The following is a 26,373-nucleotide window of genomic DNA, read 5'->3' as shown; positions in this document are numbered from 1 at the left end:
CTCACATCTGTGTGAGTACAATGCAAAAGCAAGCTCTCTCCTCAAGAACAAGAATTATAAACAGATCACTGCAGCCTGGGGAGAGGAGGCCCCTTTAAAAATGACCCTGCAGGGACTTCTCACCCGCATGGACGTTTTCCTGGTGTCTTCTGAGGGCATCCTTGCTCTTCAGCCTCTTCCCACAGCTGTCCGCCTTGCACACAAACCTGGCATCCCCCCGGCAGGTCTCCTGGTGCTGCTCAAAACTGCAAGACAACCAGGAATGGGGAAAAGGGTGAAGAGACAGTGAAGATCTATCGAAGTAATTCTTAAGCCTAATCATGGCAGGCTTTTGCAATGCATGCTCTCTAGCAGAGTTTGTGGGTCATTTCATGCATTACCTGAGCAGGTGAAAAGGAAAGTACTTAAATTCCCCCAGCAGCCCTATGATACTAAATCGCAACAAAGCTCGGACAGCACGCATGCTAAAAATGACCCACAACTATATAACAGCCATCTGAGAACTCAGACACAAAACCTCGATGCTGAACTGAAGGAAGAATTGCAAACAGAGCACTGAAAACTTCGTGAAGAATCCTTCAAACTGCTTTTCACTGTGCACTGAAGAACACTAAGGGGAAATAGGAAAAAAAAAAAAGAAAGAAACAAAAAGAAATAAAAACTGGAAGCATAAGACAAAAACCTATGAAAATCTACTTTAAATAAAATTTTCTTTGTGATCTCGTTTTCATTCTGTCTTTTGGCCTTTGAAATTTTTAGTAGTACCTCATTTAACTGTAAGACCCAGCTCAGCAAAAGAATCTTTGGTGTATCTTCAATAAAAGCTGACTAGAATGCAGTTGTAAAGTCTATTCACTGAAAAGTATATAGCCTGTTGCTTTTTTTTTTTCAAGAGCCTAGGACAGAATTTCCAAATGTTGAATCTCTTGTTATTATAAAAGTTTAAGTTTTGAGCAGGAATTGTTCATTTCAAATTTCATAATCCAAGTAGATGCATATATGAAAATCATCTTAATATAAAATATAGCATGTTTCAGAATTTTACTTTAATGATTAAAAAGATGAAACATTAAGTCTCTATGAAAGATTTCTTGCTCATACACAAGGTGATATTCTTAAAATAAAATTACATGTATCTATTTACTCACTTTCAATTATTAATGACACTGTAAAAATATTTAAGTAAAAAGATAACTCTATGCTATTAATAAAAATAGTCAAAATAATGTGTGCAGAGCAATGTGTGGTATCATTTAATTCATCTTAATATTCTTCCTCCTACACTGTTATGAAATAAACAGTGCTTCTTCCCCAAAATGTCGCTGTATTCTTTATACTCTGAACCCTCTCCATTTCTTAAACTTTTCTTTTACTGATTTCAGAGGGATATCATATGCAGAAAACTAAAACTTGATCTGCAGCCTCCAAGCACTAACTAAATTATGCATAACTGAATTTCAGACTAGGAAGCCAATGAGCTTGATATTTAATGGCAAGTAATTAAATGGGCAAAGAGTTATTACCATAAACAATGTTTACTTGTTGAAATTCATAATCAGGAGATTTCAAAAATCAACATGTTATACGAAGAAAAGAGAAGTTAATGACAATGACAATACAGAATGCTCATTTTCTTCTCTCCCTCTGTTTCACAAGCACACACACACACACACACACACGCACTCACGCACTGGTTAGAAACTAAAACGAATCAAATGGAATAGTTAAAAAAGTGTTAACTTAGAATTTTAGATACTCTTTGCTGTACGCACTGTCTTTGCAAAGCCTGCTTAACTGGGAATTTCTTCCCACAGTTCTTGCACTTAAATTCTTTCTCTTCGGTAGGTTTCTGGTGTAATGTCTGAAGATGCTCAGCAAGAATTTCCTCACTGGTAAAACTCGAGTCACACTGGGGACAAGCATAGTCCTCTTTACAGCCAAGGCAATCTGCACATTTACAAGGAAACAGACTTATAAGACAAAAATTAAGAGCCAATTTTATCCTCATTTTAAAAACAAAATTAATTGTGTTTAATAGTATCAGAATAGTAAATGTTTATTATCTCTACCAGTATTAATAATGTTATCCACGAAAAGTAATAGAAGTATCACCAAAGAAAAATGCATTATCTTTTAATTCATTTCTCTTGTGTGTCAACAAATTAATACAAAATCAAAATCAATTTTTAATTTGCCCTGTCATGTTAACTTTTTACATCAAGGAGTTATTACAAATGTCGAATGAGAAAGCAAAAGTTTTCCCTTAAACAGGTCATCTTGAGTTCACTGAGTACACAAAGAGAAAAAAATCCAACCAAGGCAAACTATGTGGAATTACCAAGGGGAATCTCACATATATGTGAAAAAGACCAAGGTCATAAAAACAGCACTCATTATGGCAGGTGTAGTCAGGCTCTACTGTGTCTCTAGCTTGTCAGTCCCTATGGACTGTCACAGCTTCACCCAAATCTCTCAAAGTGCACTATTTACATTACAGATTTTTTCTGATTATTAAATAAAATTAGATTTAGAAAATAAGAAAGTAAAAATGACTAATAATCTCATAATAAAGAGACAACCACTTAATATATTCTCACATCCGATTTGTCTTTTGTCCATTTCTATTGTATACACAGTCTAAGAATAACTACAGTTATGATCATACTTTTTATGCAATTTCATCTGTTGCTATTTTTTTTCATTTGACATTTTCTCAATTCAAAAAAGAAAATGTAAGGTACTATATTTACTTAACTAAAACTCTCTATTGTTTGACATTTGAGCACTTTTTGTTTCTTTTGTGTTGTCAGTTTGTTCTGTGTTTTGGGTTTCTATTGGGGGGTTGCTTTTATTAAATAAAAACTGGTTTCTAAAATAAAAATAACAATAATGTAAGTACCTAATTCATATATTTTAAAAATCTGTTTAAGTTTCTGTGGATTGTTTTTACAAAAGTAATGGAATTATATATTTGTTAACTAAAGAAAAATTGGGATAATAGGTAAGCAAGAGACTCATTTTTAAGCTAAAACAGTGGACACAATAATAACACACCTGGCGGGGGCGGGTGACGTTAAAAAAGTAAATACAAAAAGTATTTAGAATACAAAAAGTACATCATAGGAAATGTAGTCAATAATATTGTAATTTGCATAAATACCCCAAAAAAGGAAATACAGAAATAATCCACATCACCCAAAGTCTGAAATTCAAAACAGCAAAATGCATATTTGAAAGAAGAAAAAGCCTGTCTACATCTTCCCCTTACATAATCCAAGTAAAATAAAGAAACAGAAGCATAAGCTGGCAATACGGGGAATGCTTACACTTTCTCAGCCAGCAGTAACATACAGTTAGAAGAGAAAATTCATATGAAAGACATTACTACCATGAGGACTAAAGAAACTGGTGTCACTTCTGAAGTGGCTTCACTACACAAAATGAAAAAATACTCTCTGGTAAATTTCAGCCTATTACAAAATCTCAATACCTATAACATCATTCATATTTCTTTCAAACCCCATCAGGAGTAAAACACCACGTAACAGAAACAAATCTCCATAATAATTGATTATTCCCCAGCAGATGGCAAACAAGAGACATCTCCTGGATTGCAGGACTGATCCAAGGAAGTCAAACTTAGAGTCAACACACTGTTTTTGGTTACCCGACTGAAACAACCTAACAATAGTGCAGGCCTCTACAATCAGAACAGAGAGAGATTTCCAGAAGCTACAGATTTTCTAAGGATCCTGGGCCCAGGAATAATCCCATAGGGCCCATGCAGCAGTGCTCTCTCTATACCTCTGCACTCGCCATTCCCCGTGTGCAGATGAGAAAGTAAAGTCTCCAAAAGTCAGTGACTTGCTCAGTTACAAGCCTGATTAGTGGCAGATTCAGTGCTGGAGGGCAAAAATCCTCCTTACTCGCCCCCGCAGCAGACCAGTAGGAACAGTGAGAGCCAGGAGCTGGTGCTGACCATAGCAGTCCTGCAGGCACATCTATCACCCTCGCCCAGCTCTCCCCTCCTGCTGGAAGAAAGATGGGCTTACAGCTGGGTATTCTCTGACAGTAGTTTTGACAAAAACTATCTTGACAACACCTTATTATAATGCATCTATATAATTCAACCCCACTTCAAACTTTATTTCCCCTACAACTTCCATTCTCTCAAATCCCAGTTAGAGGCAATACCTTTTCTGCCAGCTGTTGATTGTCCTTTAGAATTTTTAACTTCCCCTTCTTTGATCATTGTCATAATTTGCTGTTCTTCCTCATCGGCCTCCATGTCACTGTCCAGGTAGCCAATCAGAAGCTCTGTGTCTGTTTCTATATCTTCAATTGCCAAATAGAAAATGTTTTCTCCTTCCTGAGACAAAATTAAGAAATATGCTGTTGTATGACAAAAATATCTCGATAATTTTAAAAATGCTGAACCATTCATTTGGTTTTTTTAAAAAAGATTTTATATATTTATTTATTCACGAGAGACACACAGAGAGAGAGAGAGAGAGGCAGAGACACAGGCAGAGGGAGAAGCAGGCTCCATGCAGGGAGTCCGATGTGGGACTCGATCCCGGGTCTCCAGGATCAGGCCCTGGGCCAAAGGCAGACACTAAACCGCTGAGCCACCCAGGCTGCCCTATTCATTTGTTTCTAATAGTGATTAAGAAATCACTTTAAGGGATCCCTGGGTGGCGCAGTGGTTTGGCGCCTGCCTTTGGCCCAGAGCGCAATCCTGGAGACCCGGGATCGAGTCCCACATCGGGCTCCCGGTGCATGGAGCCTGCTTCTCCCTCTGTCTGTGTCTCTGCCTCTCTCTCTCTCTCTGTGACTATCATAAATAAATAAAAATTTAAAAAAATTAAAAAAAAAAGAAATCACTTTAAGATACATTGAGTACCAGGTGCCCATTAAAAATTACTATTGGTATTTTTTTTACATTTCCAACTGATTTAGATACTGAAAAAGGAAACTGACAATATTCAGTTACCTGGCAAATAAAATACAAATATATATTACAAATAGTGACATTAATATATATCAAAGGAAAGGCTAATTATCTAACTTTCTAAAAGTGAATTTCACATCATTAATTTGCCCAATGCAGTAACATCTTGTGGACAAGGCCTGTAAATGCAGCAAAAAGAAGTTTATTAAGTAATGGTGTCATTTCTGCATCTAGAGAACAATATGCTATCGGTGATCTAATTATGATTAATATTAAATTTAAACTAGAATATTAAAATTAAGCTAGAACTTTCACGTTATTAGACAGGGGAACTGCAAACGAACCTTCAAAGAATTTCCAAAACCCTGGTCCAGAAAGAGAACAAAGATCAGGCACCTGAGAGGTTCAAAGAATTGACTGAATCATCATGTGTACCTAAATTCCACTAAAATGACAGGAGAGCAGAAAAGAAGTTCCATTATCAACACACAAAAAATTTTAGAAAAGTCTAGAAGATTAGAAATCGGGGTTGAAATGATAGATAACCACTGCAGAAGAAATCTCAACCCATAACAGACACAAGAAAAAGGTTACAAAGAAGAACCTACTTCCCAAGGAAACCCCAGAGAAACTTCACACTTGGAATGAACTGGTACACAAAACCCCGCTGGGCCCTCAGCCAATCACCAGGGAGGCCAGAACTGGGGCTGCTTAGCTTGCTGTCCCCAAGAGAAACACCCAGAACGGCTGTCTTTTACATAGTTGAGGATTTGTTCTGGGAGTTCCTTGTCTGGCTGCTGAGGATAAAGAGAAGCAAAGCATAGCCTGAATTTTTTGAACCTTGGTGGTAGGCAAGGGGAGGAAAGGACAAGGACAGTAAGCTCCACTAAGGAGTGAGATTCAATAAGGGAGAGAACACAGAACAAAGCCTTCTCTCCCTTGGCATTATCACCACACTCCACACTCCTGTGAAGGAGGAGGAGACAGAGGAGGGGGAAGAGGTAAGGTGAGTGGGAGAAGGGGGAGGGGAGGAAGAGGAACCTATAGTGTGTGTGTGTGTGTGTGTGTGTGTGTATGTGTGTGTACACAAGCAGAATCCTTGTGAAAAGTTGGAAAAATATGCATCAGACTGTTAACAGTTATCATTTGGAGGCTGGGAGAAAAAGTAGTCTATATTCAATACGGTTTTAGGGTTTTTTGTTTTGGTTTTTACAATTAACAGAATTGTAGTAATTTTTAAAACAATATATATTAGAAAATTCCATGGAAGAGACAGAAATGATCATAATCATCATTTCTGGGCAAGAAAGGCTTGATGTAAAAGTTCAAAGCACTGAAGCAAATCTAACCATCAGCTACACTTAATTAAAGGATGTTCCTGTAATAGTTAAAGCATCCTTGGAAGTGTTTTAATTCCAAACCTCCAGAAACTACAAAGTTATTTGTAATTAAGAATATAATTAACTTCTATATAATTGTTACTTTTTTGTGCAACAAAAATAAGCAAAAAACAACACAGACACTCAGCAAAAGAGAGGTCTCTTTCTAAATTAACTCAAAGTGGTAATTTCCAGGGTTTGGAAACCACTTACTAAGAGTTACCCAAAGCAACAAAGGACTCACCTAATGAAAATTTCAGAAGACAATCATAAATCTTAATACTTATCTGATCAATACCCAAGAAATTTAATTGAAATGTCTTTCCAGAATATTAATCATTAGTTTCATGATGGCCTTCATAGCAGCAAGAAAAGATAATAATTTTTAATTTTAAAACATGGTAACATTAACTTAAACTGCAATCATAAGACACAGCATGCCTATTTAGGGGCTCCATAACAAAAGAAAATTTTAATATACCAGTTAAAACCTCAATTTAGTAAGAGTAATAATAGCATTATAGCCACCAAGGACCAACCACATGTTTTGTCTGTTTGCCAAGATATGGTAAGAAGAGAAATGTCATTACAGATATTTCTCCAATCTATTTATTTAATAGAAATATCTAGGTACCTTTCTAAATATAATTCCTACCACTGCCCAAAATCTCCCCCTTCATTCACTACCACAATAGCTTTCAGAAATATCCCTAAACTTCTCTAATTTAATCACATAACAACTCTTCATTATATTGTTCACCTTCAAAACTTCCCATTGTCAGAACCTGCCAGATTCCTAATCCCTGGAGCTCTTTTCAGCTCTTGGGGCAATATTCCTCACCTGTAGGCTCACCCCCAGGCCTAATTCTGTGCCCTTTGGCAAGGATTTAAAGGGTGTTGACCCAACATCCTGGGAACTCAGCAAGTCCCCATTGTCATTAGCCTGGCTCTGCCCTGGTATTCCAGCTTTGGTGACTATTTTGGTATTCTGATCCTGACATTTACCTCTCTTATTCTAGCTATCAATTTCTGGTCATGGAGTTTGTGGCTTATTCTCCGGAACATAGTTCCCTCCCTTAGAGTCACCCTTTCCATTTACATTTTAGGAGTTAAGCCCTTCCTAAACTCTGCCTGGAGTCTGGGGTCCTGCTTATGGTTCCTGTTATGGGCTCCAGGTGATTTTGTTGAAAATGCTTCAGCTGGGGGCACCCAGGGTGGCTCAGTCAGTTGAACATCATCAGACTCTTGGTTTGCACTCAGGTTACAATCACAGGGTCCTGAGATTAGGTTCTCCTGTCAAGCTCTGTGCTCAGCACAGTCAGCCTGACCCTCTCCCCCGTTCTGCTCCTCCCCCTGCTTAATCTCTCGCTCTCAAATAAATAAATAAAGTCTTTTTAAAAAAATGCCTTAGGGATCCCTGGGTGGCGCAGAGGTTTAGCGCCTGCCTTTGGCCCAGGGCACGATCCTGGAGACCCAGGATCGAATCCCACGTCGGGCTCCCGGTGCATGGAGCCTGCTTCTCCCTCTGCCTGTGTCTCTGCCTCTCTCTCTCTCTCTCTCTCTATCATAAATAAATAAAAAACATTAAAAAAAATGCCTTAGCTGGGATGCCTGGGTGGCTCAGTGGTTGAGCATTTGCCTTTGGCTCAGGGAGTGATCCCAGAGTTCCAGGATAGAGTTCCACATCGGGCTCCCTGCATGGAGCCTACTTCTCTCTCTGCCTGTGTCTCTGCCTGTCTCTCTCTGTGTCTCTCACTAATAAATACGTAAAATTTTTAAGAAATAAAAAAATAAAAATGCCTTAGCTGAAAGAAGGCTGTTCAACATGATCTTTCAAAAAGCAAATTTTTTTTAAAAAAAGTTATTTATTTTAGAGGGAGAGAGAGAGAGCGAGCATGAGTGGGAGTCAGAGGAGTAGAGGGCAGAAGGAGAGGGCATCTTCAAGCAGACTCCCCGCTGAGCTAGCAGCACCATAGGAGGGGGGGCCAATCTCACGACCCTGAGACCATTACTTGAGCCAATACCAAGAGTCCCATGCTTTATGGAATGAGCCGCCCAGGCACCCGAAAAGCAAATATTCTTCAACCAGTGGTTTTCATTGTGTTGGTAAACAGAATACAACCTAGATAAGTTACCCCAGTTACCCCAGCCCCCTCCCCACCTCCCCTTCGGCAACCCTTTGTTCATTTCCCAGAGTTAGGAGTCTCTCATGGTTTGTCTCCCTCTCTAATTTTTCCTACTCAGTTCCCCTTTCCCTTATAATTCCTTTCATTATTTCTTATATTCCCCATATGAGTGAAACCATATAATGACTGTCCTCCTCTGATTGACTTACTTCACTCAGCATAATACCCTCCAGTGCCATCCACATCGAAGCAAATGGTGGGTATTTGTCCTTTCTGAGGCTGAGTAATATTCCATTCATACATCTTCTTTATCCATTCGTCTTTCGAAGGACACTGTGGCTCCTTCCACAGTTTGGCTATTGTGGACATTACTGCTATGAACATTGGGGTGCAGGTGTCCCGGCATTTCACTGCATCTGTATCTTTGGGATAAATACCCAGTAGTGCAATTGCTGGGTCATAGGGTAGGTCTATTTTTAACTTTTTGAGGAACCTCCACACTGTTTTCCAGAGTGGCTGTAACAGCTTGCATTCCCACCAACAGTGTAAGAGGATTCCCCTTTTGGGAACACCTGGGTGGGTCAGCGGTTCAGCATCTGCTTTTGGCTCAGGGCATGATCCCAAGGTCCTGGGATCAAGTCCCATATCAGGCTCCCTTCATGGAGCCTGCTTCTCCCTCTGCTTATGTCTGCCTCTTTCTGTGTCTCTCATGAACAAATACATAAAATAAAATTTAAAAAAGAGGATTCCCCTTTTTCCACATTCACTCCAACATTTGTTTCCTGTCTTGTTAATTTTCACCATTCTCACTGGTGTGAGGTAGTATCTCACTGTGTTTTTGATTTGTATATCCCTAATGGCCAGTGATGCGGAGCATTTTCTCATGTGCTTGTTGGCCACACGTTTGTCTTCCTTGGTGAAATTTCTGTTCATGTCTTCTGCCCATTTCATGATTGGATTTTTTGTTTCTTGGGTGTTGAGTTTAATAAGTTCTTTATAGATCTTGGATACTAGTCCTTTATCTGATATGTCATTTGCAAATAGCAGAGCCTATTTCTAAGTAGAAGCAGTTGTACATATTTTACTATGTTCTTCTGCTAGTCCATATGTTACAATTTTTCTAGAATTAACAGGTGTTATTTTGCAGTAAAAAAATAATAAATAATAAACAGACTTTGATAAATAAACTTGATGCAAGAAGTGGTACCACATAGTGACTAAACAGATTTGGGCTTTGGGCTGGCTAGGGTTCAATGTCTCTTTCTACAATTAATTGGCTGTGTAACTGTGCAAACAGCTTCATCTCTCAAAACACCAGTTTCTTTATTTGCAAGATAGAGAAAATAACAGTGCTTATCTTATAGACTGGTCTTAAGGAATAAGGTGCTTGGCACATGATAAACATTTATGAACGGTAGCTGCTATTATTATTATCATCATGATGTAAAGCTTGAAAGCCCGTGGTTAAAATATTCATTTTATTTTCAAATTTATTTCAACCCAACTGTCAAATAAAGTTCCTCTGACAATGCTGCTTTTGACTAAATTTCATTTGGCCAAATTGATCTCAGCCAAAATATAATTCAATTCTACTGACTGCCTCCCAGAGCTTTGAATTGCTTTGGATTTCTGGTTGTCACGCACTGTTCGCTTGTTAACATACTAATGCGTCACTCTGGTTTGAACCTCTGATCCCAACCACTTGTCTGAACTATATCTAAAGTGACCAGGCATCTGCTTTGTCTGCAACTGAAGAGTTTCCCAGAACACGGGGCTTTCAGAGCTATAACTAAGAAGAGTTCTGAGCAAAACAGAATGGTTGGTCACCCTAATTATACCCATCATGTTCTCCAAAACCACATTCTTAACACTACTTAAGAATTTCTATCAATAATATTTACTGGGTCCATCCCCCAATCTCTAGCCCCAGCTCAAGATTCTCAATAGACAGAATCAGCCATAACCCAAATATGGCTCCAACAGCTTATCAAATAGACTCCCATAATCTGAACTCACTTTGTCCTCTCATCTTCAAATATCCTTCAAACGAACCTGCCTATTTTTCAGTCCAATTGGTATACTTCCTCTCAAAAACACTGGACTCATTCCTGCCTTAGTACAACTGCAAAGATACCACCTGGCCTCTCTTACAACACTTCATCATCATCATCTGAGGCACAGTTCATTTTCATACTTTTCCATGAAACCATCTCTAATCTACTAAATGCATGTAGGTTCCAGGGGTTTTTCTATATAAAATGCCTTAACTTTGATGGGCACTTATAATCTGTTTCAGTGTTTGTTTTTTCTTCATTTAATTCATATGATCAGTGAAATTCTAATATGTGTTGATCTCATCTTCCCAAAGATAATTTCCTCAAGGCAACAAACAAGAATTACCATGTGTTAACTGGAGGGTATTATGCTGAGTGAAATAAGTCAATTGGAGAAGGACAAACATTATATGGTCTCATTCATTTGGGGAATATAAAAAATAGTGAAAGGGGATAAAGGGGAAAGGAGAAAAAATGAGTGAGAAATGTCAGAGAGGGAGACAGAACATGAGAGACTTCTAACTCTGGGAAACGAACTAGGGGTGGTGGAAGGGGAGGTGGGCGGGGGGTGGGAGTGACTGGGTGATGGGCACTGAGGGGGGCACTTGATGGGATGAGCACTGGGTGATATTATATATTTTGGCAAATTGAACACCAATAAAAAATAAATTTAAAAAAAAAAGAATTAACATGTGTTGCCCACAGCATTAGCTGTATCATAACAGTTGCTCAACATTTTACAAACAATGGATAGTAAAAAAGCATATTAAGATGTTTGTGTCTACAGAAGAAAAACACTTATTAATAAAAGTTTACTGATATTTTCCTTTATTTGACTTTGGTAGTAGGCTATTACAATAAGCCAGGTCACAGATAGTGATGACTTGGGAAGATTATGGCAGGGAAACAGTGGAGATGGTGAGAAGTAATCAGTATGATCTGAAGAGAAAGCAGATGTTACTTCCTGACAGAATGTACATGCAGCATGAGAGTAAAAGGTTCAAGGATGAGTCCAAGGTAATAGAGCTTTCCCTCAAGCACTCACAGATGTTACACTATTTAATAATAATTCTTGGGATGCCTGAGTGGCTCAGCAGTTGAGTGTCTGTCTTTAGCTTAGGGCGTGATCCTGGAGTCCTGGGATCAAGTCCCACATCGGGCTCCCTGCAGCATGGAGCCGGTTTCTCCCTCTGCCTATGTCTCTGTCTCTCTCTCTCTCTCTCTGTGCCTCTCATGAATAAATAAGTAAAATCTTTTAAAAAAAGAGAAAGGAAAATTTCCTGTTAAAAAATAATAATAATTCTTCTTAAGTTTCAAAATAAAACACCAACTACAGATTTTTGCTTTGAATCTTTATCTTCTCTGTATATTTCAACATATTTTCACGTGGTCCTTCACTCAGGTGCCAAAGAATATTAATCAATTCATTTTAAAAAAAGATTTTATTTATTTGAGATGGAAAGAACAAGAGAGAATAAGCATGAGTTGGGGGCAAGCAGGAGAAGGAGAAGCAGACTCCCCGTTGAGCAGAGAACTCATGTGGGGTTCGATCCCAGGACCTTGGGATCTTGACCTGAGCTGAAGGCAGAAGCTTAACCAAGTGAGCCACCCGGATAACCCAAATTCAGCCATTTTTAAAGATAACTACTATTCTTCAACAAATATACAAAGAGTTATTCATAATTCCCAACCAAAAAAGATATCATTTTAGGTAACAAACTACTTGCAAAGTTCTTCCTTTGGACTGATAATCTATTCAAATAAGTAAAGAACAGGAGAATGTTGATCTGTTTCTCTGAATGACACCAAAAAATCATGGTGGCTTACAGTTTTATTAGATTCATCATTTTGGTAGTAACATCTCATGCAGAATTGAGATTTACAGGCAAATTTACACATACAAGGGCTTCTCTGAATATCTTAATTGTTAGGATTTTTGAAACAAACTTAGAAAATGAAGATAAACAAGCCCAGAAAAATGTAGTAACCTCACTGGGATGATTCAACAAGAAAACTGGAGATAGTGCCATATGGTAGAGCTGCTACAGAGTATTCTCTTGAGGCGGGTGCTCTGCCAAAATCCTAATGCACCAAAATAACCAATTCTGAATCCATAAAGTACAGAAGGGTTGCCATATAGTGTTATATCCAACTGTCATGAAGTTTGAATGATTACCTGTATGCATATAGTCTAAAAACAATACTATCATCAATGTCATTACCTCTTTCCATACTAGTAACCTATTCTTACCTCGCTAGAGTGTCTTAGCTGATTGGGAAGTTCCAACACAGGATCAGTACATAGTGATGGAATCCACCCCTATGCTAGAATAAAAACTCAGGTCTAGAGAGGAATAAGGAGAGAGACTGGATGATGGGCTTTAGAACTAGACTAGGAACTGACACTACTCTGCTACTTTCAGCCTATGTAGATATCCTTCCTTATCCCATGGGCCTCAATTTCCTCATCCATAAAGCAGAAAATATAAAATTTATTTATGCCTTGGATCATACTGCTATTTTCCAGTAAGTGGCTAAGAACACATAAAAGAAACAACAATACCTCGCATCAATATAGCACTTGGCAATTTTCTAAAAATTTCACGTACTTTATCATAGTAACCTTGTGAGAGATGGATGGAAATGTCAAGTGCATTTCCAAGTACACTGGACAGAGAGACTCTGCCTTGGAATCAGACAGACCTGACTTGGGATTCTGGTATACAACTTATTAGCAACGTATCCTCAGGAAAGGTTATCTTAACTTCATTTATTACCTTACCTAAAAAATAGGATCAATAGCACCTACCTAAAAGAGTAATTCTGGATTAAAAAATCCAAAAAAATCTGGGTCCATCTCCCAGAAGAACACCTCCAAGCAGTGCACATTTTACCGATGTGAAAATTGAGACTAAGTGATGATAAATAAATTGTAAAGCTCAAACTTAGCAAATCCTAGAGCCAGTCTAGAACTAGAACCATGAGAAGAACTGGCATGGTGAGGTCAGGAGTGAAGTAGAATGAGTTAATCTATATAGCTTTCAATTTTACTGGATAAAACATTTCCTAAAGGAGCCTAAAACAACCCAATGCATTTAACAGCTAAAGGGAATTTGTCCTCATATATTTCTTTTATTTCTTCTGCTTACTTTTCAATGACTCAAAAAATAATTTCCTTTCTTTGGCCAGACACCTATTATTTACTATGCTACCTCAATCTTATGTGCAGGAAAAAACTTATATTCTGTTATGTACATCTGATATTAATATACTCATGAAATTGCCACTTATATGCCATATACAAAGTAAGAACACTTAATTAGGAGGCAAGATTGTTCTTCTGGCTTTGGCTTTCCCATTTGGGCCCTTTCACCTTGGGCGAGTCTCATCATCTTTGAAACTCTTTCACTTAATCTGTAAAATTGTGTAGGTAGACTTTATCATCTCATCCCTTACAGAACTAGATTCAATCACAGGTGAAAAAACATCTTTCCCAAGAGCTTTAACGAAGTTAAAGAGAAATGCATATACAGGATGATGTGATCATTGCTGCCCCTCTCAGACCTCACCCTATGAAAAGGACAGTTGGTATGGAATTAAGAAAAACACTTAAGTGGGATATGACAGTGAAAAAGTAGAATACACAATCTTGGAAGACTGGGGGAGGGGACGTCTCTGAAATTACACAGAATAATGTAAGCCACCATTTGATAAGATTTTACCAGTGCAACTGCTTCTGTATTGTAGCAATAGCTAGGACCAAATAAACTCACAATGCCTTCCAGTCTAATTCTTTCTGATTCGATCACTATCACAAAACATTTACTCCTGGATATCTAGATGTATCTACTTTTCAAATTTCCTATCTCCTTCCAACATCCAGCATCACTCACAAATCTCCACTTTCTTTGACAACTTGCCCACTGTCCCTTTTCAAGTACCATACCCCGCTGAGATTTCATGATCTCATGCATTTGAGGTTCAGTTCTGCTATTTCAAAACAGCAAATGTAACTATCTCTTGTTTTGTAAGGAAATATAGTCCCCACTGTGCACAAGTAAATATAACTCTAGAAAAGGCCATGGGTGATTTGGTATTTCAGCTGCACCTGTCTGTGACTTAACTTGGTTTCTGTTTACTTGTTGGCAGACTGTTGTCCACATGTGGATGCTGTAAGAAAAAAAAAAACATGACTATGAAATTGGCAAAGGCATAATTTAGTGTATTGAAAAGGTAGTAAATAGCGTCAGATTATTCAGCCAAAATGACTAATGACTAATCAATACAATAGGAAATAATCTTCAAAATTCCTAAAGTTAAAAATTGAAACTATAGCAGATGGATGAAAAAAGTTTAAACTCCTACTCAATTATCAATAGGAGAAGGAGACAAGTGATAAAGGTGGAGAAAAGAAAATATAATGAAGTAGGAAGTAAGAATTCCATATTTAATATCCTTTCACTTAATTCTTCCTTACAAAAATCCTAATTCACTCTCAACCTGTATATTAACATCAGTTCCACAGAGTTCAAAATATAAAGCTGAGAAATAGCAGGAAAAAATTATTTCCACAGTAAGATTCACAAAATATATCTATTAATACTCCTCTAACAAAACCAAAAATCTTTAAAATAAGACCTAACTGTAACAGAACATTGCATTCCTATTTATTTGCTCCCATCCCAGGAGGGGGGACTGTACCAAGTTGTGATCTAGCCCAGAGTGGTGTGTGTGAGAGGTGTGTACTGTATCAGGCTTGACCAAGTGACTTGTATTGACACATGAAATGTGACTGGAAGCAAGGTGAATCATGTCCAAGAGAATGCTTTAAGAGTCGTCATGTTTGGGTGACTGTTCTTTCCCTTCTGCCAGAAAAATGCATGTCTCTGATAAGTGTTGTTCCTTTACACATCAAGTGGAACCAAATGCTGGGAAGAGTCACAGCCTCCTGTACCCCACACTTGCATGGACAAGAGCTAAATCTTTGTTGCAATAAACCACTAAGACTTTAAGGTTATTTGTTTAAGCAGTCTTCTTGGCAAAAGTTGGCTGATACAATGACTTAAGCAAAGTAATACTTTTAAAATTATTTTCTTGGTAAGAACTAAACATCTTGAAATCAAGGAAATTCACGTGAAGCAGAAAAATGACAGGTGTATTTAAAAGAGTGAACTGTGCAAAATAAGTTAATTTCATATTTACAGCACATTCATCAGGTCCTATTAAAAAATGAAGTTTCAAACAAATGTAAATGTTTCTTCTCTTTCTTTTTTAAAAAGATTTATTTATTTGAGAGAGAGAGAAAAAAAATTGGAGGGGAAGAGGGAGATCAAGAAGGAGAGAAGGAGATTCCCTGCTGAGTGTGGAGTCCTACTCAGGGCTCAATCTCAGGATCCATGAGATCATGACCTGAGCTGAAATCAGGAGTCAGATGCTTAACCAACTGAGCCACTTAGGTGCCACTAAAATGGTCTCTGATGGTTTCTAATCACAGCTAATAATCAGCCACACAGCAAGGAAACAATTTAATAGAATTCCTAGGAATGAGATACTATATTAGACAAAAAACTAAGTCCATAACTAAAAAACAACAATCACAAATCACTAACATATATGCTATCTTTTTCTGATGGGCTCAGGCAAAGATAGTAATCTTTAAAGCATCTTACAAAAAAAAATCTGACATCATGGAAAAAAAAGTCAACAAAAAAGACAAGAAGAATAAAAAGAAAATTTTGTTACACAGAAAACATGTGATGTGATCCTGGGAAACAGGTACTCTTCACAGGAAAAAAAAAAGTATACTTCAGCTATTTTACTTAGATAAATTATCAATCTTGAGAGGCCGAGAAACTTTAGAATAAGATTATGTCACAGAGAACAGAGTGGCTATTTTATAGACAAGCAATTAGAGAGCATATTGTGTTCCCAGAGCATATTTGCTCTATTTTACATCGGAAGCTTTTTTAACTGGCCTCCACTTAACTCATTCCCAGATTTACCTGACACTGCATCAAATCAGCCGAATGATGTCCAAAGCAAAGTCTTCTCAGTTAGCAGCCTGCGCTCTGCTTTACTGGCACACCTCTGTCCTCATCCCTTGACTAGCATGCTTGTGTCGCAAGAGTCCATTGTGTGTGTTCCCATATATGTTTATGTCATTTGTACTAGTTATTTTAATTGATAACTTAACCAAATATTACATAAACCAAAGATATATGAGTATGAAAAAATTCAATTGTTTCTAAGAAAATCAGCTGTATATTTTTAAAAAGACTCAAAGGTAAATCTATAAAAAAAAATTGACAAGTTACAGAAGGCAAAGCAATTATAAAAGACGGGGGAAAATCATAAATCTGGAAGGAGTTTGCACTCCAGTTGCTTTACAAGAAAGAGGCTTTACTCATATTACTTTAAAAATAGCAAAACTGAATACTATAAGGAGTAGTTATAAAAAAATATATGGTTGCAAACTCTAGTGAGAAAACCTATGGTCAGAATCAAGAAGTCTTAGGTCATAAATTTTAAAAATTAAAGAATGAAACTATACTTATAAAACTTAAATTAATTAAATGGTTGAAATATCAATTCTATTTTCCCTGCTAGCACAAACTTTCTCTATTACCTGACCAAGTACTGGTCCATATCACATCAGAAAAGAGAATTTCAACCAAATTATTATATAACCAAATTTGAGCAACAGATTCCCCAAACATGCCTCCCTAACCAACTATGCTATCCCTATCAAAGTATTTACCACCCTGATCTATATTTATTTAGATGCATCCCCCAACTGGGCTGTAAACTCCATGGGGGAAGGAATTGTATCCTCAAATTACATATAAATTATCATTCCCCAAATATACATTATTCTAAATGGCATGAGACTTCACTAAACACAGACTTCTCCTTCCCCTTGCCTCCTCCCTTCCCCAAAGATTGCTTGCTCCCAGAGGGCAGGCACTACATCATATTCATCTATGTAGAAATCTCAGTACCTGACTCAACACCTTGCTAATTGAGGGCCAGACACAAAGAACCCAATGAACTAAAAACTAAGAAAAATAACTGGCATTTTCTTTTAAATTAATACGATGATAAAGGCAAGAATGTCATTCAGGAAAGTGGAACTTGCTAGAAAAAGGATTGAGGAATCAAGTTCCCATTCCCAACAAATTCTTAAGAATTCAAAAGTTAGCCAATAATTGAGAGTATTTTAACCAACTGGAAATAAGAGGACAGATTAGATAAGCAGATGTGCTTCCTGGAAAGAGAACCAGAATCAGGCCAAGCACACTCCACTCACATACCAAAAGTCAATTCAAAAACCTATGAGAGAAACTGAATGTTCATTCAATGCATTTATTGTAGCACATCATGTGCACCATCCTGCAGGACCCCCCCATCCCCCACCACTCACAAGAAAGTCAATACCAGTTTCTGCTCTGCAGGACTTGACATGCTTTTGGTGGAAACAGAATAGGAACTGGTTAAATTACCATAAAAAGTAAAAGGGACCAAAACAATTACATGGAGAGCAGCAGCTATGGAATTCTTAGAGGCAGTTTCACAATACTGTTTGAGATTCACTCTGAACCTTGAAAACTAGGTAAGTTTGGGACAAGACAAGATTGAGAGGGAGTGGGTTTATTAAAATAGGGTAAACAATGTCAGCAAAGTCACAGTATTACAAAGCGTAGCTTAGATTATGGTAAGCAACAAACCTAGCTAGAACACTGGGTATTGCAGAAAAGTTGTAGAAAAGGAGACTGAAAGAGCAGCTTTGATGTGTGGAGTGACTGAAAAGTCAAGCACAGATTAAATATGCCCTGCCTTTGGCTCAGCTCATGATCCTGGAGTCCGGGGATCCAGCCCTGCATCAGGTTCTTTGCTCAGTAGGGAGCTTGCTTCTCCCTCGGCCTTTACCTTCCTTCATGTTCTCTCTCTCTCTCTTGCTGTTTCTAATAAATAAATAAAATCTTTAAAAAAAAATCTAAATGTGCCTTGTCAATTGCAGCATTTGAAGAAAATTATAAGGCAACCACCTCACCCTAATGAAATAGAAAAAAAGAAAAAAAAGTAGAAATCTATAATAAATTTTGTTCATTTGATCAATATGATGGTATATTTTATGTATCAACTTGACTGAATCATAGGGTGTCAGATATCTGGTCAAACATTATTCTGAGTGTATCCATGAGAATATATTCAAATAAGATTAACATGTGAATTCATTGACTGACTATAGGAACTTGCTAGCCACAACATGGGTGGGCCTCATCCAATCAGCTGAAGGCCTGAACAGAACAAAAGACTAACCCTCCCCTGAGAATTCCTCCTGCCTGACTGCCTCCAAACTGGGACATTAGCTTTCTTCTGCCTTTGGACCTAAGTTGAAACACTGGTTGTGTCTCGAGCTTGAGAGTCTTTGGACCTGAGCTATACCCTCAGTTCTCCTGGTTCTTAGGCCTTCAGACTCAAACTAGTAAAGCATCAGCTCCCTTTGGTCTCCAGCTTGCTGGCTCACCCTGCGGATCTCAGAACTTGTCAGCCTCCATAATCACGTGTGCCAATTCTTACACTGAGTCTTTACATACATACATACACATATATATACACATCCTATTGATTCTGCTTTTCTGGAGAGCCCAGACTAATACAATCAAACTTGAAATTTCAGATGTCTGTTATATTGCTACAATAGAATCTATCTGATAAAAAACTAAAGGACACTTGATATACCTTCTAGTCAATGAAAACATGTTAACCTTGACAAAAATGTAACATTAAATAACCTTCAGATAATTTCAGAGCAATAATCACTCAATATCAACAGTTTTTAATTTTACTTCTTTTTATTTTAATGAAGAAAGAAATACTTCTTATGTAGATAAATAATTCATTTGAGAAAAAAAAATGAGCCTGTATGTGCAAGAGTAATGCTAGGACTAAGTATAACACAGTAAAATAAAGTAGGCACAGTACCCAACCTCAAAGAGCTTACAGACTAGGGGTAAGCCATTAATCAACCACCATATAAATAGAAAATAACCTGATGAATTCAAGGACAATGATGAACATGTTACTACTAGAGTATATAATGGAGAGAGCTAATCTCATCTGGAGTTCAAGGATGGTTTCTTGGCCATGTGATGACTGAACAGAGGAATCTAGCAAAGGAAAAAGAGAAAATGCAAATGTAGAGCAAGTGGAAGGAACTCAGACATTTAATAGCTGGGTAAAAAAGAGTATAGGCTAAAACAAAAAGAACAAAAATGAGTGGCTAAGAGATGGTTTCAGTGAAGTCAAAGGAAGAGAGTGCTTCAAGAGGGAGGTATCTGTCAACTGTCAACAACCCCTAATGCCACTGAGCAGATCTAGCAGAAGGAGGTCCAAAAAGCCTACAGTCCTGTAGTGACACAAAGAGCATGGTGGCCAGGGAGAGAGTCACTAGAAGGCTCAGGGCAGAAGCCAGGTCAGTGTGGGCAGAGGAGCACATTGGAGGTGAGAAAACTGGAGACCCTGCATATTCAAGGAAAGAGGGGATCCCTGACGAAAGGGGATGTAGAATCAAGAGGGAACAATTTTGAAAAGAAAAAATCTGAATGTTTAATATCAATGACAATGATAATCAGTGTCAGAGGGTGAATATCAAGTGAAGAGAGGGGATGCTCTACATCATAAGTGTTCATCACTTATGTTCATCAGAAGGAGGTACACAAGCTTGATCTTTAGAAAGAGGAGGGGACAGACACTTCTGCTGGGAGGAAGGAAAGAGAACGAGTGCACCTATAACTGAGTGTGAGTGTGCGGTGTCAGTGTTATTTACATTACCTTTTTAGTTGTTTATTGACATTTTAGGGTTAAAATTATGATAGGGTTTCCTATGGGATTTAGATGATCTCAACAGAATTAAAAATCATATGTGTTGGGGATCCCTGGGTGGTTCGGCGGTTTAGCGCCACCTTCAGCCCAGGGCCTGTTCCTGGAGACCCGGGATCGAGTCCCACATTGGGCTCCCCTTGAGGAGCCCGCTTCTCCCTCTGCCTGTGACTCTCGTGAATAAATAAATAAAACCTAAAAAAAAAAAAAAAAAAAAAAAGAACCTAACCTACTTCCTCCTGTTACAGTTTAAAAAAAAGAAAAAAAAATCATATGTGTTATTGGATGGCAAGGTACAAAGTATTTCAAGGGATTATTAAATATCACTTTTGTATACAATATGGCATTGTTCCTACCATGAATTGAAACAAAGCAAAATATATTTATAAAAGTTTAATACAAGCATATAAATATCCAATAATATGCATTTAAATTTAATAAAGAAAAAAAAATGAAGAAAGATCAGGAAAGCTATTTACAAGCACACTACATTCCAAAGTCTACAAATGGGCACATGGAATTAAGTCACATAAGGAAAGTTCTCAAAAGCCTACTTGGTTTACATGTTATTGCTAGAGGAAGAGTCAGGTAAACTCTCAGCAAGAATGACCATACTCCTTTTTGTTCCTTTTTCCTTTCTGAAAAACAAAAAGAATAGGAAGGAAGGAAGGAAGGAAGGAAGGAAGGAAGGAAGGAAGGAAGGAAGGAAGGAAGGAAGGAAGGAAGGGAGGAAAGAGGAAGGAAGGAAGGAAGGAAGGAAGGAAGGAAGGAAGGAAGGAAGGAAGGAAAGAAAGGGAAAGAAAGAAGGAAAACAAACTAATAGAACAGACAGACATGTAAACCGCCATTAACTGTGCACAGCCATACATCAAAGGACTTGGTTCACCAAAGGGAAAGAAATAAGGAAATGTTGTTTAATCTCTGCCCACTGAGATGAATTAAATAAAACGTCCATTAAATACCAACTTAAGAAATAATAGACACATCAGTCAATTGATTATGCATTTAATTAAGTATAATAGTGTATATAGTTTTGACATAAGTCAGCCACGATAATAATATATTTAATTACTTTTTAGACTCTTGTTAAACAAACTCCAAAAAAGGGAAGGCCACATTTTAGAACTCTTCTATTAAACTCTCTACCCTCTTGATGCAATAAAGCACCACAGACAGTGGCCTACAACTCAGTAACTCATCTTCCTTTTTCCTTTCTCCAAGCAGTCTTTTTGAATCATGTGAGATTTCCAAAGAGGGCTAAGACACAATTAGGGATGACTAAAGCTCTAGGAAACATTTTTCCTAAGGTTCTAAGAAACATTTTTCTTAAGGTTCTGTGAGCTTGTTTCTCAAATTCTCATAATTTAATATACTTAGCTGAATATATCTTTATTGTGCAGGTTACATTAACTGAATTATATAAATTATAAATGTAAATCATATAAAAATAAATTATAAGACAAACTTTAAACCTTCTTTTGAATATTTTATTAATTCAGTGATGGAATGCAGAACTTCACAATTTATTTTGTATGGCTAAGTAGTGGCTGCATCTTTTATGAGAATCCACTCATGTTACTACATGGAATACATTTTTCTTTGAATAAAAATTTCCCTAGAAACCCAACTTTCCTTCATAAAGAACTAAATCTAGCTAATTCAAGTGTTTTATGTTATGTGCATTAAATTAACTTCACTTTGCAGTTTGTTTATTGAATATTTTAATACCAATCATTAAAAAATAATCTAAAACTCATCAAAAAATGTATCTCTAATTAAGAAAAAACAAAAACAAAGTCATTTTCTTCTTTCTGTTCAAACACAAAGAAATTCTGTCTGGAAACGAGTAGTATGCTTAATTTAGTTGTCTAAATATTAGATTTAACACTTAAAAGTATATATATTATTTTAATTTCCTCTTCTGATAAGTGAGGTATTCATGTTATTTGCTTTACTGAATCTAACACAAATGCCTCCTCTTTTCATCATATTTTTTAGCAACAAAAGATTTTAAACCTTCTCCTTTTTAGTTTTTACCATATCTCTTCTTAAACCTTGTAACAATAAAGCACAGTCTCAGTGTATTTAATGCAATGTTGATTAATTTTTAAATACTAATCTTTCATTATTACATTTGTTAAATGTAATTTAAAAGAACCTCGCAGCAAATACCATCATTGCTTAGTCATTTCACCGTTCTATATCCAGGTTTCTGAGTAGTCCAGACAGGACTGCCAGGTTCTTAGTCAATGGGGTATCTTAATCGAAGGCTCTGATTATCTGTGGTAATAACTGTAAAAAGATCTACGATCTAACAACAAGATGCTGTTGGCCACACAGTTTTCTGGCTCAGAGATAAGATACTTACACAGTAGACCAAAATGTGTACACACATACCAGGACATACTCAGCAATCCCAAGGTAAAAATGTAACACTTTGCCAGACCAAATACTTCCATGCACATGAACAGCAGACCAGAGTTCAAGTGGAAGCATTTGCTTTCTGTGATTTCCAAGGAAAGAGACATAAGCTTTCTTCCGAATTGAAAAGGCACACTGGACTAGGTGTACTGCATCAGGAGAGAAACGAAAGGGAACGGAGGAGGCCAGGTCACCCAGCATTCACTGAGCCCCGACTGCCAGGGTGGGCAGTGGGAAAATAAGCAGTTGTTCTATGCTCCTCAGTTCAGTTCTTGAGGAACTCAGTTCAGTGACAAAAACACATATATAAGTAAATCATTTCTCTAAGTGAGCCCATGGATATATTACTCAGTCTAGATTTCTATTCTAGAGGTATTGGGAAAATCTTAAACAATTTTGTTTCAAATTCACTTAAAATGTTAAATTAGAAATTAAATATTAAAAAAAGAAATTAAATAGAATTTAATTTTAAATCAGTAATAATAATAAATTTAAATATAAAATCGAACTCAGCACTTTTTCTCCCAGAATTTCGCAGAATTCCTACTTTAAATTCTATTTCATACTTTCAGTATCACCAATCCTGTCAACAAAGGCCACAGCTCAGTTAGGAAACAAACACTCTAGCTTCTCTTTGGTTGATGCCACAGCAGTAGACTTTACCGGCTTAAAAATTATGAAAGCATAGGCTCGCTTTAAATGATTTCTAAAGACCCTACCTACTAACATCCAGCATTCCCCATTTGGAAAGGTAGCTTACAGCAGGCACAACATTGACTAAGAAACAATCGGCCTGCACAAAACCTGCTTCTCTTAAAAAGCTGAAAGTGGTTTAGCATAATAATGATCTTAAACCTATCTCTAAGGTTGCCAAACCACCATATCTAATAAAGGTCTCTGCACAGCACAAGATATCTTTCCTACAGGACATTTCTTAACATTTATAAAGTCCTAGTAACTTTTCCAAAGAGAAGACAGGCCACCCAGCCATAGCCAGTACGATGGCCCCTGTAAACAATATTCAAGTGGCCTAAGCAAACACATGCTTCCCTGTGCATCCAACAACTGAGGAGCCCAGGAGCAGGGCACAGGCTGCTGCTGTCATAACTGGGAGCAGGCCCGTTAAGACTGTCATCCACATAGCATGTTGTTCCTTGACTGGTGATTATTTACTAAAATGTCTTTGCCATGCTTGGAATTTATACTAGCTACCTTGCGATGTTAGAGAAATAAAACAGAGTTTGCTCTGTTTTATATAGAAACAAAGCTACAGAGACAAAAACTATACACATGGCAGAGTTGTGATAAAAATACTTGCTAACTTACATTGGCACACATAGGGGCCAGGTGTTTTGCTTATGTTATCTTATTTAATCTTCACAAAATCCAATGAGGTAGATATTATCATCATTAATTCACACAAAAAAAGGAAAAGTTCCAAGATTATTTTTACCACTATGGAAACAGTGACTAGATTATCTTTTGAACTATAACATATCCAGTGTTCAGTACAGGCTCTGGCCCACAGCAGATGCTCGAGAGCTATCAGTTGAATGAATGCATCAAGTGAAGTGTTCAGCCAACAAGGGTCAGGGCCAGAAATTGGGCATTTAAATTGCCTTTCTTAACAGAATCCAAACTGGGCTCAGTTATGCATTCTTTCTACTTCTATATCATGTGTTTGTTTTGTCCACTGATTCTAACCTTTCCTCATCCTTCTACAAAGCAAATTTCCCTCACCAAAGGGAAAAAGAGGCTAAAACACATATTGCCTAAGCATGACTTTTGGATAAAAGAAGGTGCAATGCTTTTGAATGAATTCAGGATGTTTTGAGAACTTAAAAAAAATCAAGGAACATAAGTTCTAAATAACTCTAAAATATGTATATTCTTAAATGAAACTGTTTTGCAAATGTACAGTAGTTTCAAAAATATCTAAATAGTAAATTCAGAAGCATGGAAGGCTTTTAAAATCTGTGTTTGCTCTTTTGCAAATTAACTCTAAGGTGTTAGAGCACAGAGGTTTACATGGTGGACAGGGAAGACAAAGCACCTGGCCTCAGTTCCTATCCAGCTACTCAATGGCCCTGTGGCTCAGGCAAGTTACTTAGACTCTGGATCAGCAACCTCACCTGACAAAGGAGGGGACGATTCTAGCGCCTTCCTCACATATTCATGGTACATATTAAGGTTATAATACACATGACCACTTACTGGCACATAGTACATATTCTGTGTTAGCTGTCATCACCATCATCATTATTAAGGATTAACTGATGTATTTCAAGGTTATCACTTATACAGTTTAAGGATATTTCTATAAATATTCATTTGACTTGCTGATAAACTACAATTGAATTAAAAAATATATTATTTATAAGTAATATAATAATTCTACTTCCCAGAGGAATATGTAGCCATAGTAGGGCTAGTACTTAAAATTTCATAGGACCAACTGCTTGTAATTGAACTTATTTTAAACTTTTACCTAATGAAAGACAAATATGTACTTTCCTATAAGATAATCCATTAAAAGATCTGGAAGTTATTTAACTGATATTATTATGGTATTACTAAAGAAATCTTTAGACAGCTCCTCCTTAATATTCTGTAACAGAGTCTAGAAAATATTATAAAAAAACATTTATATAAATCTGATACAAAAAAACAGAAAAGAAACTGATTTAGAGAAAACTATAATTTTTGATATAAATGAAAAATCCATTTGATAATTTTTTTTTTTTTTTTTTTTTTTTTTTGGTTGCTAGGTTGGTGCCCCTGTGATCTGAATGCTGCATCAAAATCATTTAATATGATCGTGGATCTCGGTGTCTGGATGACAATGGAGAAAGTATTGTCTATGCTTCAAAAACATTTAAGTTGCTTCTCTCACAGGAAATCCACATTTGATCTCTCAGCTGTGCCATTTTGAAATATCATGTGTCACCAGAAGACTCCAGGATAAACTGCCTAAGACTATCCATCCTTGCACAAGGCAGAGAAAGGAGAGAAAATAATATGTAATAAAATAGCTCTCCTGGTAATGGGAAAACTAAACTGACATCAGAATTGGGACAAAGCTTCGTTGACATCACAAGTTTGGCTTAATACCTAGTACTCTCTCATCATATTCAGTCCGTCCCCACAACCTGACATCCCTCATGAGGTGTACCAAAAACCCAAATGTTTTTCCATATGCTCCTTTTTCTTATAACACCAAGCCACCTTTTCATTTATGTTGATAATATACTGCAAAAAAGTCCCAGGGAAGGGATGCCTGGAACTATGTCCTTAAGAACATGAGATGTAGCAATATATCTAAAATATTCCAAGAATTCAAAGTCTTGACTTTATATAACATAATTCTGTACTTAAATAATTTTCTATGAAAAGATCAGAAATTTTTAAAAGCCTGTAAAATACTGAGGAGGTGAAATATTCCCTCAAATATAACATTTTTTCCTTTGGTGTAACAAAATTAATACTTAATAAAAATCACCCATTTTTTTATGGGGCCTAAGAAATCTTTTGGTTCATTTTAAGCCACATCTTTCACACTC

At 37.0% G+C, this 26,373-nt stretch overlaps 1 protein-coding gene across 10 annotated transcripts in view; it reads right to left on the bottom strand.

Annotated features, from left to right (window-relative positions):
• Positions 1–26,373, bottom strand: part of PRDM5 (PR/SET domain 5) — a 200,509-nt gene that overhangs the window by 105,036 nt on the left and 69,100 nt on the right. For 7 of the 10 annotated variants that reach the window (XM_072788558.1, XM_072788557.1, XM_072788560.1 and 4 more), the window contains 4 exons: positions 4,195–4,369; positions 1,773–1,947; positions 518–610; positions 124–245 (listed from right to left, as the gene is read on the bottom strand). In XM_072788558.1, coding sequence (XP_072644659.1) covers positions 124–245; positions 518–610; positions 1,773–1,947; positions 4,195–4,369 — 565 coding nt within the window. The remainder of the gene's footprint in view (positions 1–123; positions 246–517; positions 611–1,772; positions 1,948–4,194; positions 4,370–26,373) is intronic. The other 3 variants (XM_072788562.1, XM_072788565.1, XM_072788566.1) reach the window with 1 other exon arrangement.

Source organism: Canis lupus, chromosome 20 (genome assembly GCF_048164855.1).
Source record: "Canis lupus baileyi chromosome 20, mCanLup2.hap1, whole genome shotgun sequence".
Taxonomy (NCBI): Eukaryota; Metazoa; Chordata; class Mammalia; order Carnivora; family Canidae; genus Canis; species Canis lupus.
This window is presented reverse-complemented; position numbering and strand designations above follow the sequence as displayed.